This window comes from Nannobrachium achirus, assembly GCF_963921795.1.
Source record: "Nannobrachium achirus genome assembly, chromosome: 5".
Classification (NCBI taxonomy): Eukaryota; Metazoa; Chordata; class Actinopteri; order Myctophiformes; family Myctophidae; genus Nannobrachium; species Nannobrachium achirus.
Window position 1 is genome coordinate 27182712 of NC_137814.1, and position 19397 is coordinate 27202108.

The window sequence follows — 19397 nt, forward strand, 5'->3', positions numbered from 1 at the left end:
AGGCACTTCCTGTTTGGCGAAGGGCACTTCCTGTTGCACCAATTAAGGTCAAGGACTCTTAATCAAGTCATATGACGCCACCCGCGCGTCTGTACGACAAACGGTTCATGAGATCTAGAGGCACTTCCTGTTTGGCGTCGGCCCAGAGCCGGACGCGTGGGTACCGGTCCCGTCTCAAACGGTCGCTCCTAGCCCGAGTTATGGAGGTTTATGTGCGCTGCAGTGACGGCGCTTATAATTTGCGGGGGTCCCTGGGCCCCCTGGAGGGGGATTTCCCCAAAAAATGTCGGCCCTCCCATTGAAACCATTGTAGAGCCGAACATTTTTAAAATACATGGGACTAGATAGCAGGGGGTCCGCGGGGGGTCCCCGGGGCTCCAGGGGGTCCCCGGGTGGTCGGACCCCGACTCAAGAGGCCCCTCGGTCGGCCGCCGGCCCCTCGCCTCTGGAGATGAAGAATTACTATTAATATTAATAATAATAATGGTAATAATTAAGTCGCTTATAATAAGCGGACATGGCAACAACTGGTTCCGGGAGGCCTGTCACTCATGATTCCACGCCCCTCTCAGTTGAGGCCCCGCCCCCATGGAAAAACAGGGCCAAAAGTGCACCTGAAACTTTTGAAGTTGAACTCGTAAAAATAAGATCTGAGACTGAAAAAAATAAATCTGAAACCGAAAAAAAAATAAAAAATTAATCCGTAAAAATAAGATCTGAATCTGAAATAAATAAACAACTGAAGAAAAGGACTCCAAGATCGAAATATATATTAAATTGAAATAAAAAAAAGAAAAATTCAAAAGTATTAAAAAAGCGAATCAAAGTTACATTTATTTAATTTTTTTCGAGTTCAAAATCGAAATTCAAGACTTTCAGGTTCAAATTTTATTTTTTTCGGGTTCAAATCTTATTTTTTCACTTCATTTTTTATTTTTTCACAATTTTTTTTTGGATGAATGATGAAAACATTTGGCCCCGTTTTCCTTCCATAGGCCAGGTCCCCGTCACTGCCCCACCAATAATGGACAGGTGTCAGCCATAACTGATTTGAAGTTGTCAACCAATGCCTGTCCGGGTGTGTCCCTTATACAAACTCTCACACACACTCCAGTATTCAGTCACCAGCCAACACAGTTCCCAGCTCCATGCCATGCAGCCATGCGTACATGACAAATGTAAGCTTTTGTTCTATTGTTTATTTACTATGATTTACTTTACTGATTTGACTTACTTTACAATATGATTTACTTTGGATTTGTTTGGTTTAAATGCTGTTTATTAATTTGCTTCCATTTGTTTGTGTTTCTCTGCCAGAACCATGGCTACTGCATTGGAAGAATAAATATCATGTCAATTTGCAGTACTGTCTGAGTGTCACATCATTCTCTTTTATGGGAGAACCTTGGGTGGTCAGCTATTCCAAATTACAACTAGCAAAACTCTGCTTTTAATGACGGTATCAAGAAAGGAATGCACAACAGTTTTTATCAGGCTACCATCTCTCTGATCTTTAAAAAAGGTGATGAACATGAATTAAATAATTGGAGACAGATTACTATATCTAACATAGAATATAAGATTTTTGCTAAAATAATAATGATAAGATTAGATAAAGTATTAAATAAAATTATTGAAAAAGAACAAACATGCGCAATTAAAGGACGCGTCATGTGGGATAACCTCCATACAATCAGAGAGATGATATCGGAGTGCCACAGGCCAGGCTTTTTTATTGTTGGGTTTGACCAAAAGAGAGCTTTTGATTTTATAAATAGAGAATACTTATGGTGTGTTTTAGAACGTTACGGGTTTCCCCAGGAGTTTATAAAAATAATAAAAGTAATATATGCCAAATCTCAGGTGGCGGTTAAAGTTAATGGGACGCTGTCCAGTTACATTGATATACAGAAAGGTGTGAAGCAGGGCTGCCCGTTAAGTGGAGCGCTCTATGTTCTGGCCATCAGCCCTTTATTAAATAGAATTAAAAACGACAGACGAATTAAAGGTAATTACTTCAATGGTACAGTTGCCAAGGTGTCCGCATATGCGGACGATGTGACCACCTTTATAAAGAACCAAACAGAACTTGATCTCGTTAGAGAGCACTTCCACCTCTATGAGCAGGCCGCGCCGCCGCAGGGGCCAAGTTGAACGAGGCCAAAACAGAATGCATTTGGATCGGAGAGGAAAGGGGGAGACCGGGCCTGTCCATGGAGGTGAAAGATGAAATGAAAATCCTTGGCATCTGTTTTAGTAATAAGGATTGTGTTAAAAAAAAAAATTGGGAAAGAAAAGTAATTGAAATAAAAGATGAAGTAGATAAATGGAAAGTAAGAGATACAACCTATATAAATCAAGAATTGGCATAGTAAAAACCTTTATTTTATCTAAAGTATTATTCTTATCAACTATATACCCACCACCTGATTTATATATAGGCCTAAAACAAATTAATAGACTGTGTGTACAGTTAATCTGGGGAAACAATCGTGAGGTAACGAAAAAGGGCTCTTATGCACAAGAGCACTTTAGAGGGAGGCCTTATTGGCGCACTGAATGTTGGCATCAAGGTAACTATTGCATTCTGTAAAAATGTGACAAATCTGTGTAAAGCACCCTGGGCGGGAGACCCTTTGAAATGGAGAAAACAAAGAGGCAGAGGTCGAGCAACCCTACCTTATTATAAATTAGCATATGGTGATTTTATAGATAAATATACTAACTTAAATATCAATTGGGGAACCCAATCTAATAAAGTAATATATAATATAACAAGTGATTATCTGGTGGGATTGTAATGTTTAAAGACCAAACTTTGGAAAAAAGCAAAAAGCTTATAAAGTGTCTAAACAGCGGCCTGATTACCGGATCTATTAGAGATGTGATCTGGTTAACTGTTAACGGTCGGCTCCCCGTGAGAGGGGTGGTAAGATGGGTTTGCTTTGTAAAAACAACAGAATGCCCGTTGCCTGAATGCAAAGAAGTAGAGACTATAGGACATTTATTAATAGACTGTAAGCGATCAAAAGAGGTGTGGAGTCAAATACATGACATGGGGGTCAAGGTGCCCTGTCATAGAGACATTTTATATGCCAGTTTTAATTGTGATAAAGAAAACTTTGACTTATTCTGGCTGTGCATCTGTGTAACTATTTACAAGATCTGGAAAACAAGATGCAAAATGTCCACTGATAACATCATTGTGAACGCTGACACAGTGTGCAGGCAAATAAAGACTGTACTCAGAAAGAGGAGAACTTTGGACTTGAAGAGAGCCTTGCCAATTTTAAATTGGTCAGCAATTACCTTATGATTCCTTTTTATTTATTTTTCTAACGTAATCCTGCACTGTTAATTTTGTAAATGTAATTTATCTTTGAAATGTTCTTATAATAATCATGTAGCCTAATGCTTTAAATGTCTTATAACTGTAGCCTAATACTTTAAATGTTTTGTAACTTTGTAAAAACTTTTCTTGAAATGCTCCTTTTTTGCTACAGAATGTCTTGAATGATTTGTAACTTTGTAAAGAAAGTTCATGAAATGCTCCTTTATTGTAAAATGTATGAATTGTAAATGTGCAAAATTCAATAAACATATTTTGAAAAACCAAGCCAGCGTAATTAAAGGACGCAATTAAAGGACGCGTAATGTGGGACAACCTTAACATGATCAGAGAGATGATATCAGAGTGCCACAGGCCCGGCTTTTTTATTGTTGGTTTTGATCAAAAAAGGGCCTTCGATTTTATAAATCGTGAATATTTATGGAGTGTCCTAGCTAAATATGGGTTTCCGCAGGACTTTATAAAAATAATAAAACTACTATTATGCTAAATCTCAGGTGGCGCTTAAAGTGAATGGATGTCCAATTATATAGAAATACAGAAAGGTGTGAAGCAGGGCTGCCCTTTAAGTGCAGCGCTCTACGTTTTGGCCATCAGCCCATTATTAAATAGAATTAAGAATGATACAAGAATAGAAGGTAATTATTTCAATGGTACAGTTACCAAGGTGTCTGCATATGCGGACGATGTAACCACTTTTATTAAAAATCAAACAGAACTCCATCTCGTCAGAGAACACTTTCACCTCTATGAACAGGCCGCAGGGGCCAAGTTGAACGAAGCCAAAACGGAATGCATTTGGATCGGAGAGGAAAGTGGGAGACCGGGCCTGCTCATGGAGGTGAAAGATGAAATGAAAATTCTGGGCATCTGTTTCAGTAACAAGGATTGTGTTAAAAAGAATTGGGACAGAAAAGTATTTGAAATAAAAGAAGAAGTGGATAAATGGAAAGTAAGAGACACAACTTATAGATCGAGAATTGGTATAATAAAAACCTTTATTCTATCTAAAATATTATTCTTATCAACTATATATCCGCCACCTGATTTATACATAAAACAAATCAATAGAATGTGTGTCCAGTTGACCTGGGGAAACAACAGGGAGGTAACCAAAAGAGCTCTGATGTACAAAAGCACTTTAGAAGGAGGCCTTGGGGCAATGAATGTCGGCATTAAAATTGTGATTGCTTTTTGCAAGAACGTGACAACGGGCATTCTGTGTGGAGCACCATGGGTGGGAGAACCCCTGAAATGGAGGAAACAGAGAGGTAGAGGCCGATCCACCCTACCATATTATAAATTAGTATATGGAGATTTTATAGATAAATATACGACTTTAAATATTAATTGGGGAACGCAGTCAAATAAAATAATATATAATAAATTAAGTGATTATCTATATGGGGGTTTTGTAACGTTCAAAGACCAATCTGTTGAACAAAGCAAAAAACGTATAAAGTCCCTAAATAGCGGCCTTGTCACCGGTTTCACACGAGATGTGATCTGGTACAATGTAATTATATTCTAATATATTGACATGCCTATTTCTGACTTGTTTGTATGAATGTAAATGCTTTAAAAAAATGACTGTAAACTGCAAATTCACAATAAAGTTTATTTAAAAAGTTAACGGTACACGGTCGGCTCCCTGTAAGGTGGGTGTGCTTTGTTAAGACCACAGAATGCCCGGTGCCTAACTGTACAGAGGTGGAGACAATAGGCCATATATTAATTGATTGTAGAAGATCAAAGGAAGTATGGAGTAAAATGCGTGGCATTGGTGTCAGGGTACCCTGCCACTCTTGTACACCAATTATACTTGTTCAAAAGAAAATGTTGATGTATATTGGCTGTGTATATGCATAACTATTTATAAAATATGGAAGACAAGATGTAAAATGTCAACTGACATCTCTGTGGACTCTGAAACGGTCTTTAAACAAATAAAAACGGAGCTGAAAAAGCGTAAAACAATGGACTTAAAAAGACTCTCCCCAAATTTAAATTGGGCAGCAATCACTTTATGATTTGTAATACTTGTTTAATGTATAGTTTATGCACTGTTACCTTTTAATGGAATTTATTTTTGAAGTGTATTTATCTTGTTTGTATACTTGAATGTTTTGTAACTTTGCGAACTTTATTGATTTAAATGCTCCTTTATTATGTATGCCCTGAATGACCTGAATTATTTTTGGAATGCTCCTTTATTATTATGCAAAGTTCTGAATAACTTGTAACTCTTTGAAAATTAAATAAAGATATTTTGAAAAACCAAGCCAGCGCCCAAGAAGGGCTCCAAGAAAGCCGTCTCGAAGACCGCCGCCAAGGGCGGCAAGAAGCGCAGAAAGTCCAGGAAGGAGAGCTACGCCATCTACGTGTACAAGGTCCTGAAGCAGGTCCACCCTGACACCGGTATCTCCTCCAAGGCCATGGGCATCATGAACTCCTTTGTCAACGATATCTTTGAGTGCATCGCCGGTGAAGCCTCTCGTCTGGCTCACTACAACAAACGCCGCACCATCTCATCCAGGGAGATCCAGACCGCCGTCCGCCTGCTGCTCCCCGGTGAGCTGGCCAAGCACGCCGTGTCTGAGGGCACCAAGGCTGTCACAAAGTACACCAGCTCCAAGTAGACCGAATAGTCTGCTATTAAAAACAAAACGGTCCTTTTAAGGACCACACATATTTTCAAGAGAGAGTTGATCCGATTACTAGCAAGAGTACTTAATGAAACCTTACCACGGGGCCTTCTTTGCACATGATAAAAATACTAAACCTGTTATGTGTATATAATAGTGCTTAACATGTTAAGATCAAGGTAGATATGTAACTAACATGCTTTCCACACAGTGGACGATTTGATGGATATAAATAAATGGCCACATATATAGCATACAGGGGTTATTTTAATTCAGGATTGTGGCCGCTGTGAAACGGGTCCATGTAATGCGTATGAACTGGGACTTTATAGAAGCTTGTGAAAATGTAGGTTCATAAATGTCCTTTATGACGTGTTGTGAAGTGGATGAACTGGGACTTTATAGAAGCGTGTGAAAATGTAGGTTCATAAATGTCCTTTATGACGTGTTGTGAAGTGGATGGTTTCGTTCCTTACTTTATACATGAACAAATAGTTATTCCTCCTGTTGCGCACCATAATATTGTATTTGAAGTCTGCTGAAACTACCCACATAGCCAGCCCTGTAAAGGGGATGTGCACAATCGCTATCGTAGCCTACCGTGTAAGCCCAGATCGCTATTATGCTGGAATTTACATTAGATACTAGCATGATGTTTTCCCCCCTAAATTATTAGAATTGACTCTTTGGTGATTGGGTGGGTGGCTCTTAAAAGAGCCTTTGTGGGGTTTGTTCAGGAGAATGTAGTTTACTTCTTGGCGGCTTTCTCGGTCTTCTTGGGGAGCAGGACAGCCTGGATGTTGGGCAGCACACCGCCCTGAGCGATGGTCACTCCGCCCAGCAGTTTGTTGAGCTCCTCGTCGTTGCGGACGGCCAGCTGGAGGTGACGGGGGTGATACGAGTCTTTAGTGAAAACGGCTCACAACACACTTTGAAAAGTCACTACTAGAGAAATGCAGACATAACTTAGAAAATGCAGACATAACTGTTTATTTACACAAAATGTGAATTAACGTTCATACCATAGAGAGGTTCATACTCAGCATTTCCTTAAAGCTACTACTGTCATACTTAAGGCAACGGGCCAATCAGAGGCAAGCGGAACGAGAGGGGCGTCTCCACTGGCCGAACCACGTCGTTATTTTGAATCACGCGCAGGCAAGCAGCCCTCAGCCTCGTCATCTGCAAAGCAGCGATCAACAACGGCAGCCAGCGGGCAGGAGCCAGTCAACAAGCCCACGGTAAAACCCAGGAGCAGGAACCGGCGATCTGGCGCAGCTCCAGCGGACGAGGTGACGACGGCGCGGGCAGGGACAACGGGGACGGACGCAGCGGCGGCTGCGATCTCCGCGTCTATACCACCGGCGTCTCCAACAACTCTACCTGCAGCGGAGCATGGAGCGGGGGCGACGGCTCTATCATCACCAGCGCACCAGCGCATCACCAGCGTTCTGACTACCAACGGCAGTCAGGACACTGCCACGCAGGCCAGTCTTCCGAGTTACCAAGCACCAAACAACGTTACCCGGGACAGTCTGTTCGACATGCTACAAGAGCTAGAAACCAACGAAGGCCAGCACCATACTGTTGGCCTAGAAGAAGCCATTGACATGTTTTGCGGGCCAAAGGCTGAAGAGCTCCGCCGGCCGCGCGGCCCTGGCCAAGGTCCGCTGGCCTTCGCGCCGCTTGCAATGTCGTGGACAATAACTGGGACATCTAACCATAAAACGAGCGCTCCCTTCATAGACAAGATTGCAAATCACTCGCTCGCGGCTGGCGTCTGGCTGGTACGCAAGAGCAGGGACACGTTATACCCTTCCTAATGCAGCATTCACCAGAACACTTTCCACCTTTGCCAGGCAAGAGGGAGAGGGCATCGCCTGACCACCAAAACCACGGTAAAAAGCAAAAACATCAAGCATCGAAGAAGCCTTTTAAAATCTGATTATGATGATGTGCTTGCTTGCTGTAGGCCTACTATTCTCAATGATGAACTTTAATATAGCGACCATAAACGTCAGAGGGATACAGCAAGCAAGCACTAGACTAGAAAAATTGAATGTATTGAGACATTAGATCAGATATTATATTTATACAAGAACTACGACTAAACACACTTAATGATGTATAGACCTATAATGTTAAAGAGTCCTGGTCCCATGGGGTGTCTGAATTTTCTATTGGTGGCGATAGCGCAGATGGCATTGGTATTCTGTTTAACACTAAACAAATAATTATTCAAAGAAAAAGGGAATTAATACCTGGCAGACTGCTCGTCCTGGACTGCATCCTACGTAAGCAGAAAATGCGCCTTATTAACGTTTATGCAGCCCAGAGATACTGTGAAAAAATACAGCTTTTTAATAAATTAAGAGAAGTCATGCGGTGGTCAGTGTACAATCCTGGCCGGTGATTTTAATACAATCACTGACATAAAAGACAGAATACCAACTGCCCCTTTCAACCCTCTCAGAACCAATAAGTTGATGAAGGAAACTTTTGAGCTTTTTGAAATGAAAGACACGTATAGAGTAGAGTATTATATCCTGATGCCTCTGGCTATACGCGCTTTGATTCCAGGTACAAAACGCACATAGACAGAATATATGTCTTTAAAGAAAGGTGATGTCATACAAAACAGAGGCATGGGTGAACTCTGACCACCTCGCAGTCAGAGCCAATATTTGTTTTAATAATATACCTAGAATAAATAATTGGAAATTGAATATTAACTGCTTATTAAACCCAGATATAATACAGTGTGTGAAATCCGAAATAAATAGAGTAAAGGAATTAAGGGTGTTCACTGAATCCTATGTTGAATTATGGGAGGAAATGAAGAGGTGCTTAAAACGACTCCTCATTTTAAAGTGTACATTTTTAAACAAAGAACGAAATATAGAATATAAAGAGTTGATGCAATCATATGTTGATTTAAAATGTGAAGGCGGCCCATTGGCTGAACCCGATGAAAAGAAATTGGAAGAAATTAACGGCAAATTGTCGGGTTTTAATAATGAATACTTTAATGCAGCTAAAGTGCAAGCAGGATTCGTCATAGATGAGCCAGCAAATATACATAAGGTAATACAGAAATATAAAGAGAGACAAGACTTTAATTGCATCGACTCTTTGAGAGACAAACATGGTCAAATTGTAAGCAACGACGATCATTTTAAAGAAATGTATTGTGAAGTTGATGGTGGTTCACTGAACGCAGAGGCCTTTCTATCTGAGGTCAAAACAATTGATGGGGTGCACTTTAAAACTCTGCTTGGTGACATCACCAGCGCAGAAGTGTTAAAGGCGATCTCACTTTTAAACCGGGGCAAAGCAGCTGGCCCAGATGGCCTCCCCACTGAGCTATATCAGGCTTTTGCCAGCGACCTCTGTGATATCTTGGCCTCTGCTTTTAACACCTTCTAAGCCAAGGGGAGCCCCTTAATGTTAAAACCGTACTATATCGCACATCCCCCCAGGGACTCTCAGCCACGTCGTACATTCCCGGACTTTGTCTTTAAAACCGGAATAAAAGCTTTTGATCCGAAAATCGGCGATCGTCTAACCTTCCCTAGTCACCACTCGTGCACTGATAGCTCATGCAGACCGTGCATGAAGCAGAGGTGACGTCAGCGCCTCTCCTTCTCCAAGGCACCTTCCACCCATCCGTTTACTGTCTACACACTCGAGCTCCTCCTGCAGCCATGCTTGGGGCTATGCTAGCGAAACTTTTCAGTTCTGTTCTTCAGTCACACATGGACTATTTGCGGGGACATTTACGTGAAAGGATCGCGCACGCGAAACGCACGGGGACATCGACGATCGGCCAAAACCCCCATTCTATCCCAACGGAAATCGAGAAAATCATGGTGAGTTACTGGCCTGGGGGGAAAAAAAAAAGAAAAAACAGCGGCGCTGTTCAAGATGGAGGGGCTGCGGGGTCATGTTTATAAACATAATATTATGTCTCAGATCACAATACAATAATAGAAATGTCACGGCTAATCTACCAACCACCATTCTATTTCGGACGTCAACGTGTTAATGATGGAATTAAGAAAGGCATGCACGATGGGTTTTATCAGGGTACCATCTCTCTGATTTTTAAAAAAGGTGATGAAAATGAATTAAATAACTGGAGACAAATTACGATATCTAACATAGAATATAAGAGTTTTGCTAAAATAATAATGTTAAGATTAAACACAGTATTAAATAAAATAATTGAAAAAGAACAAACATGCGCTATTAAAGGCATATTCAGGTTTAATGAAAATGTGGCTCCTCTCCAGCAGAGGGCGCGGGAGAGGAGTTTTTTGCCCCATCACAAGCACGCGCTTTGCCCAGCAGTTTCCTGTAATGGCGGCCAGATGTAAACAAACTGAAACAAACAAACTAACATCTTTACTCTATATAGCATGGATCGATTAAGCTCTACACATTCCAATCGGTAAGTGAAATAAAAAGTCATCTTTATTTACAAATGCAAACATATTTAGACATGTGACAATTACATTTAACTAACGCTACCGTATCGCTTGGCATGCGGCCGTGTTATAGTCATCCTACTGGCCTTACAGCTTTGGAAATGTTTATTTTTTTATTACACCATTATAATGTTCTCATTTTGATCACAAGACACAATTACTGAGTATCGGTAGGCCTACTTCTCCAGCTTTAGAATATGTATGATACTGATTTATACGAGACAGTCACTGGCATTTTATTAGTTCAGTAGTTTACAATCTAAGCATAATTATCAGCAGACTCAAAACTTGTATTTGGACCATCATAACTACCCGAACCCTACGGTCCTTTTGATTACAGACCTGTTTGATCATTCAGGGCTAGCGCTCTGCCTCTCTGGTAAATAATACTGTCTGGTCAAATTATGTCTGGGGCAAAAAATATATATTTTGACAGTATGTCCACACAAGCCAACATGACGACGACCCTGTATCTGGATTAATAACTTTGGAGCTGCTAAATGATCTATGCTGCGGGTCTAACGATAAATGAATAACACTGCAGTATTCAATAGACTGAGGCATTTATTATGACTGCTAATCTAATCATTCTTTACCCTTTTTTTCATACAGGTACCTTGTTTCATCATCGCTGTTACTGTTGATCTGGATTGATCTTCGCTCGTGAAGAGCACAACAAGAAAGCATACTATGCTAACTAAAAGGCTTTTATTTTCTGAGCAGTCGTTACCATCACTAATGATCTGCATGAAAGACTGACATAACTGACATGATCTAAACATGATTAATAAAATGATGCTTTGATATACATAAACTGTAATGTCTCGATTTCATTCTGATCTAGTCAATGGTAAATGTTTCAAAGTTATTTGAATGTGTTCTGACCTGAAAGCTTACAATGATGGGAAGTTGTAAACATTGTGAAAACGCTATATTGTTTGTTTCATACACTAAAGCATTTTGGTATGAAACCCCATTTAAATGCAATATCATATCGTTTAGCTGCATAACATTTCTGGCATTTGTAATAAATAAAAATGTTTCAGGTTGACAAAACTTGTTTATTTAGGTAACGGTTTGCAGGTGAAAATGGGAAGTGGAGTGGAGTCTTGCATCTTCCAGACTGTAGAATAGCCTACCCTATTTGTGTGTATAGATTGCCTCATTATATATACATATATATTTTTCAATGTTTATTGGTGTCATAATTGTAGTGTGATCGGATGTACAGCTGCTCTTCTTCAGACATCAAATTGGGGTCCCTGCCTGTATAGAAATAAAGGAGATGATGCTTAGATTAGATTTTCATGCAGAATAGATTTGCAGAATCTGTATATCTTGCATGTAGAAGTACATTTGAATTGGTGAGATTGGTTATGGTAGTAAGCAGACTAAAATATTGACACAAAAGTAAATTTTACAATTAGACATAAAACAGTACAGTACAATACATTGATCTAATGGCCTAGTGCAGTGTTTCTCAAAGTTTTAGATTTCAAGGTCTCCCTTAATATCTGACAGTGTACAAATGGAACCAAATAAACCCTTCAGGGACCTAAGCATAACAATAGACCTGTAAGTAGCTAGGTGTTGAGCGACCCCCTCCAAACATCACAACAGCACCACTGGGACAACAATTAATGTTTTATATAATGCTCTAATATATAAACCAACAGAATAACGTTCAGATCTTTCTGGAATAACAAGCGTGGGTCTAACACATGCGGTGTTGATATCATAGAGGTATAAAATATAGGATGACTTGATAATATGGGCTATGTTGTGAATGTAGCCTACCTTGCGATGCTAACGTTCTGTAGATGTGTTTTACGTCAGCCGTCAATTGTGACTCACGTTGTGTTTATTCATGGCTGAAGCTATGGGCTGAAGTAACTTACAAGTATAAGTCTATTTGTATGTGTCCTTTGTGTGGACATTGGAATCATTTACAAGTTATAGACAAGACATATGTCTCATGTAATGGCCCCTGTTTATTAGATCAATGTATTGTTTTTAGGGCGGATTCTCCCACAATGTGACTAACTTTAAAACGAAACTTTTTACAAGAAATATAGCCCAAAACCATTCAAAGATCCCAATGTGACAAACCCACCTAACAAACGTTTACTTAGGAAATAGATTGTTGCACTCTGACAATTATAAAATATTTCTTATTTACCTCCTTTCTTTGTTCAGCATCTCTCAGCCTGTTGTCCACATTCAACTTCCTGAAACTCTTCCCTTTGTAAAAAGTTAAACTGTGAGACACTAATCGATAAAAAACGAACGCGAAATAAAGTAAACATACAATCAGAGACTTGAAATAGAAAGAGTGAATTAAAATAGCAAGTTAAAGCAGTTAAAACGGCCGCGGAATGTAACGTACAGGCTCCAGTGGCAGTGTTTACATAATGGAGGAACTGTGCACCCGCGCCTCACTAAGAGTGGACGCGCAGAGGAACAGACTAGAACGCGCACTGAGGCCATACTCTATCCTGATTGGTGGAGGTTTGGCTGGTCGCCTCTGAAAACAAAATCCAGCTAAGCTCGTAACACGGACCTTGGTGGAAGTCCTTATATGGTCAGCGCACATTATAGTCAGGAGGATTAGTGGAAAATGTACACATTTTATTTTTATTTGAATGAATGCGCATTCCTGAATATACCTTTAAAGGACGCGTAATGTGGGACAACCTTAACATGATCAGTGTAATCAAGATTAAGTGTGATAACTTCACTATAGCAAGTTCTATCTCAACTTCTTCCTATTCTATGCCTAGGCCTGCCTGTAGTGGAGACCCAGAGCCTACTGACTGCACTGTGCTCAGTGCAATCTTATATATATTCTAATTATATAAGATAGGTCTCGATTCTATCTCTCAATGGACTTATCTCTAGTCCTTCTAAGTCGGTGAGCAATAAGCTCTCTTCTTCAATATACTTCAATTCTATTCTCCTAAAAGGTCGGTGTGAGTTTATCCTTATAAGTTCTAATCCGTCTCTATTGAGATCTAAATCAATTAGCCTTAATGGTTCTCGGTTCGCCTCTCTTGAGGAAATAGTCTTTCTCCTCTACCTTGGTATGTTCTAATAGTATACTAATAATACTTTTGAACTTAACTTAACTTACTATTGGAATCCTATTCTGAGGAACTTCGCTTAACTAGTAGTGATTCTAGTCTTTATAGGACTAATTATGATGTCATATGATGTCATTCTACAGTATGACATCATATTTCCTATTAGGTCTGATTCCTTGGTAACAGTCGCCCCGTGAAATCACTTGGGGATTCCACTACATCTAAAAGTAATGAGACCTAATTCTATGTTGTTGTTCTATCTTGTAGAATATTGTGAAGTAAATGTAGCAAGGTGTGCCATGTATGTATGTACGGGTGTCTGTCTGAGTTGTCATAGGTTGTCATTGAGTCCTCCTTCTCGATGGTAGGGGAATAGGCTTCTGTTCTTAATCGCTGTTCACTTAAAGTTAAATGATGGAGTGAGGCTGTTCTGGATTGCTTTATGCAGTCGCCCCATATGGCTTTCTCAAGTAGCCGGCAGCTTCTTATGTTCTGATCATCCCAGAATCTTTCTTTCCACCAAATGCGTAGTAATATTACTTTAAGGTTCTTGGCATGGGGAAGGATAAATAGACAATGATGCGCAGTCAAGCGGTGGTGTAGTCGTTGATATGAATGTTGATGTGGTAATGGAGAACATTCTGTAATCTTAATTTTATCTGATTGTTCTGCTAGTGCTGAATAAAGGATCAATTGCATCGATTCATCTGTGATATTCGGATGTTGGCTATTCGTTTCAGTAGAGAGAGATCGACTTCTGAGAGAGTCCCCCCCCCCCTGCATAATCTGTACGTAGGTAGATTGTGCAGTTGTTCTAGAGAAGTCGTCTTTGAGATGTTGAATAGCATGTGAGGTCGGGAGACGGTCATCTTGGTAATAGGCTTGTGACTCTGCCACCGATGTATCTTGGCGTTGAGAGTTGTCATTTAAACCATTTGACACAATGGACTGTTCTTGTGATGTCTCTTGTAGGTTGAACGTTGACTGCGATGGTTCTACAGAAGGTGAAATTATCATAACTGCATCTTGTTCGGAATCAATGATCTCTTCGACATGATCGTGTTGTAATAATGGAAGTCCTGTGAGCTCTTGTGGGACTTCAATAAGTCTGTCTTCTATGGGTTCAACCGAGAGAGAGCTAATACTGATTATTGAACATGGAAATTGCGATAACTGCGGTGATGGGATTGACATTAGTTCAGGTGTCGATGTTGATACAGGGAGGTTATCTTTAACTTTCTGAACATTGTCTGATTCCTCTAGTTGAGTTGGATTGCACTCCAATGGGCTGGAATCTGGAATGGATGGTGTTGTACTTAGAAGCTCGAGGTGGCCATTGGGAAGACTGGAGTCGAGTGATTCTTCACATTCCTGTGTGACTTCCGCTTGTTGCTGTTCTCGAGTGCTTTGTGACTCTTTGGGTTTGGGGGCATTAAATGGGGACTGTACAGTTAATGGTGCTGCGTTCAAAGTTGGGTCTTCAATTGAGGATTGGTGATTGAGATTAAGACCTGTTGGATGTGAGTTGATTGTGGGTGATCCACGAGACAAATAGTGCTTGCTACCGTTCGTCCCCCCGTCTCGAGGAGACGTCCCACAATCAAGGCAATAATTTTGGGAGGGCTGTGTTGTCTTGCTGTTGCGAGATTTCCAACCTTGATGGTCGATGAAGTCAGCGAAATCACTAAGGTTAGGCTCTCTAGCGAATTGTCGGCGAATGGAAGACTGCATCTCAATCCAACGCTGTCTCGCAGTGGAACGTAATTTATGATAGAGGACGTAGTATAGGGTAATAGATGTAAAACGGCCATCCGGTGTCCTTCCAAGTTGGGAGTTGGCACTCCGAAGAAAGCCGGAAAGCTCGGTATAGTCGGTGGACGTTCTGACGGAGGGCCAGGCTCGCGCTTGGTCCATAAAGGTCTGTTGGTAGTCGCCGTCATCGTCGCTATTGCTGTCATCGTTATCATAGCTAAGGCGAGTACTTTCAACGAGAGGTGGTCTCCGTTTCGTAGAAGTTGGCTTAACATGGTTGGTGTGAGGATGAGAGCGTGTGGGTGGTGGTTGGGAAAGCTCTGCGTCATAAGACAGGTGAGGGTCACGGGATAGGGAAGGGATCGATACCCGCGATCGTCTAGTGGTGGTGGTAGCCATGGAGCGCAATCTGGGGGATGATGCCTTAAAGAGGTCCCGTAAGCCTCGTATTTCATTTCGCACCTCACTCCGGATCGCCTCTGAGTCGGCCTGGCTGCAAAATGCTTTTTCAGGTCTCGAGAGTCGGCTTTTGATGCCTCTCTCAGGTCTAGAAATTGAGCGTCAATATCACGCTCACGTGAATCAAAATCAGTTCGTAGGGTATCCAGATCACTTCTAAAGGTGTCTACCTTAGAGATGATATCGGAGTGCCATAGGCCTGGCTTTTTTATTGTTGGTTTAGATCAAAAAAGGGCCTTCGATTTTATAAATCGTGAATATTTATGGAGTGTTCTAGTTAAATATGGGTTTCCACAGGACTTTATAAAAATAATAAAACTACTATATGCTAAATCACAGGTGGCGGTTAAAGTTAATGGCAGGATGTCCAATTATATAGAAATACAGAAAGGTGTGAAGCAGGGCTGCCCCTTGAGCGCAGCGCTCTACGTTTTGGCCATCAGCCCATTATTAAATAGAATTAAAAATGATATAAGAATAGAAGGTAATTATTTTAACGGTACAGTTGCCAAGGTGTCTGCATACGCGGACGATGTGACCACCTTTATTAAAAACCAAACCGAGCTTGATCTTGTTAAAGAGCACTTTCACCTCTATGAACAGGCCGCAGGGGCTAAGCTGAATGAAGCAAAAACAGAATGTATCTGGATTGGAGAGGAAAGTGTGAGGCCGGACCTGCTCATGGAGGTGAAAGATGACATGAAAATCCTTGGCATCATGTTCAGTAACAAGGACTGTGTTAAAAAGAATTGGGACAGAAAAGTATCTGAAATAAAAGAAGTAGTAGACAAATGGAAAGTAAGAGATACAACCTATACATCTAGAATTGGCATAGTTAAAACCTTTATTCTATCAAAATTGATGTTTCTATCTACTATATATCCTAGGCTGTGCGTACAGCTGGTCTGGGGAAACAACCGTGAGGTTACTAAAAGAGCGCTCATGCACAAAAGCACTTTAGAAGGAGGCCTTGGGGCACTTAATGTTGGTCTTAAGATAACGATTTCCTTTTGTAAAAATGTGGCAACGGGCATTCTAGGTAACGCAACATGGACAGGAGACCCCCGAAAATGGAACAAGCAGAGAGGTAGAGGTCGAGCAACCCTGCCCTATTATAAATTAGTATATGGAGACTTTATAGATAAATATAAGAATTTAAATATTAATTGGGGGACCCAGTCCAATAAAATAAGTGATCATCTATATGGAGGGCCTGTTATTTTTAAAGACCAATCACCTGAACAAAGTAAACTGCTGGTGAAGTCTTTGAACAGCGGCCTCATCACTGGAGCCATTAGAGACGTAATTTGGCTCACAGTGCACGGTAGACTCCCCGTCAGAGCGGTTGTGTGGTGGGCCACTTTTGTTAACACATTAGAATGCCCTGTGCCAGATTGTAAGGAGGTGGAAACGATAGGCCACTTGTTGATCGACTGCCCCAGATCAAAAGAAGTATGGATTCAAATGTATGACATGGGGGTCAGAGTGCCTTGCCATAGAGACATTCTATATGCCAAATTTATTTGTGCAAGTGAAAATTTTGATTTATTTTGGCTCTGCATCTCTGTAACTATTTATAAAATTTGGAAAACGAGATGTAAAATGTCAACTGATAATGTTTTCGTGAGCGCTGAAACAGTTTGTAGACAAATAAAGACTGAACTGAGGAAACGGAGAAGAATGGACTTGAAGAGGGCCTCCCCTAGTTTAAACTGGCCAGCAATCACCTTGTGAATTTTATTATTATTTTGTGGATGTGATTTTGTAATGCACTGCTATTCACTGCAACTGAATGTATTTTAGAAATGCCTTTTTAAATGGATTTATTTTTGTTGTGAATAATGTATCCCTGAAATGCCTCTTTATTATCATGTAATAAGACTTTGTAATATTGTGAAAATTCAATAAAGATATTTTGAAAACGCAAAGCTATCCATTTTAACTCATGTGTGATGGACTCTACAGACCTGTGATTGTGATGCTGAGTTGTTGAAAGAGAAGAGAAGTGGTTCAAATACATCATTTTACCAACCAACACTACTGGACAGGCAACACCTATCAGTTGGAATCACTATCAGAACTTTAAAAAGTCATTTATTGTATTTGATTACAGCCTATATGAATTCATAATGTGGTGATGTGATGTGTTGTGAGCTTGTAATTATAGCAGATCCCTTTTCTTTTGTTGATCTTTTGGAAGGAGTCCCCATCCCCATTATTTCCTTCTATATTGGCTATTCAAAAAATACTTTGATTTAAAAAAATGTAAATTCTCTACTTTGGGGCACAAAACCTTTTTTTCAGATGGGGGAGGGGTCCTTGGCAAAAGGATAGAAAAAGCTACAGTCGTTGATGTTTGTTTCATTCTTTGGTTCATGTCTGACCTGAAGAAAAGTCTCTATACCAGGGGTCTGCAATCTTTTTGAAATTAAGTGCCATGTTTTCATTTTCTAGGTAGTCGGTATGCCATGTCAACATACATTTTAATGACACCCCATCAATATTTCTGACATATTTTGATTGTCAGGACATTGTTATAACGACCATTGGACTCAAAGCAATAATCCACCTATCTCCCCGACTCCCTCCCCAGTCAAAGTTCAGAATGTAATGAATGTAGAATTATGTGCAGGACTTAATTTAATTGACCACATTTAAAACAATAATTGATTTTAAAATATATCTCCTGCCAGTGATCACCCTCACAAGGTTGCCTACCCCTGCTCTATACTGTCATATTGGCTCTGTCGGGTGGAAACCTCATATGTTCAAAACTGTTACTTTTCAGGATCTCAAGCTTCGCCTCACGCAACATTTTGAGCTTGTAAATCTGCAACTTTTGATGCTTTATGTGACACTGTAGGATGTGGGGGGGTTAGAATATAGAGATAAGAGGTTTCTATAACAACATTATACATCTATCTATCAGTTACCGGTATCTAAAAATAAGAGTTAACAGGATACTGTACTTTTCAAAATGACAGACATCTATTTATTGATACAGGATCGTTCACACATTTATACAACATACATGAATCCATAAAGCATTTATATTTCAATCAACTTCACAATGAATCAGCAGGTGCTGTAGACCTCATGTGTGTTGAGGAAAGCCATTTCTTCTAGCAGGTTTGTTGTTTAATCAATTCTGAGTTAGTCAATACATTACAGCAACACAGTGTCTATACATAGACATGCATTTTGACTGCAACCCAAACAAATTTAACCTTAAAATACACATTGATATCGACATAAATTGAGCTACATTGCACGACGTTGACATGAATTAAATCAAACCAAACAAGTTGTTCCAAGTTCCTGGTTGAAAATGATGGAGATATCCTTATTTCCCTTAAATGATGTTATAAAAGAAATACGAACTTGGGAGGTAAACACATGCTTCTAGTATTACAATGACCCTATATGAACATAATTGTTTCAAGTTGATCAGTGTTCTTACAATTTTCTTCACAGATAATTATTTTGGAGGCGTACATATTTCCCTTTATAAAATAAATGTCTGTGGTTCCATGTTAAACATAATGCAACTGTATCTGTCATACTCGTCACATCAGGGTCAACTTGGCTGGTAGCTTCAGACAGTGTCATATCCTGAAGAGGATGC

General features: G+C 40.2%; 1 protein-coding gene across 1 annotated transcript; it reads left to right on the forward strand.

Annotated features, from left to right (window-relative positions):
* Positions 1-3184: 3184 nt before the first annotated feature.
* On the forward strand, positions 3185-5988 carry LOC308284950 (histone H2B-like; the record flags this gene model as incomplete). Its single annotated transcript, XM_080725674.1, has 2 exons — positions 3185-3220; positions 5632-5988. The coding sequence occupies 2 exons, from the start codon at positions 3185-3187 to the stop codon at positions 5986-5988; spliced, it is 393 nt and encodes a 130-aa protein (XP_080581800.1).
* Positions 5989-19397: the final 13409 nt, after the last annotated feature.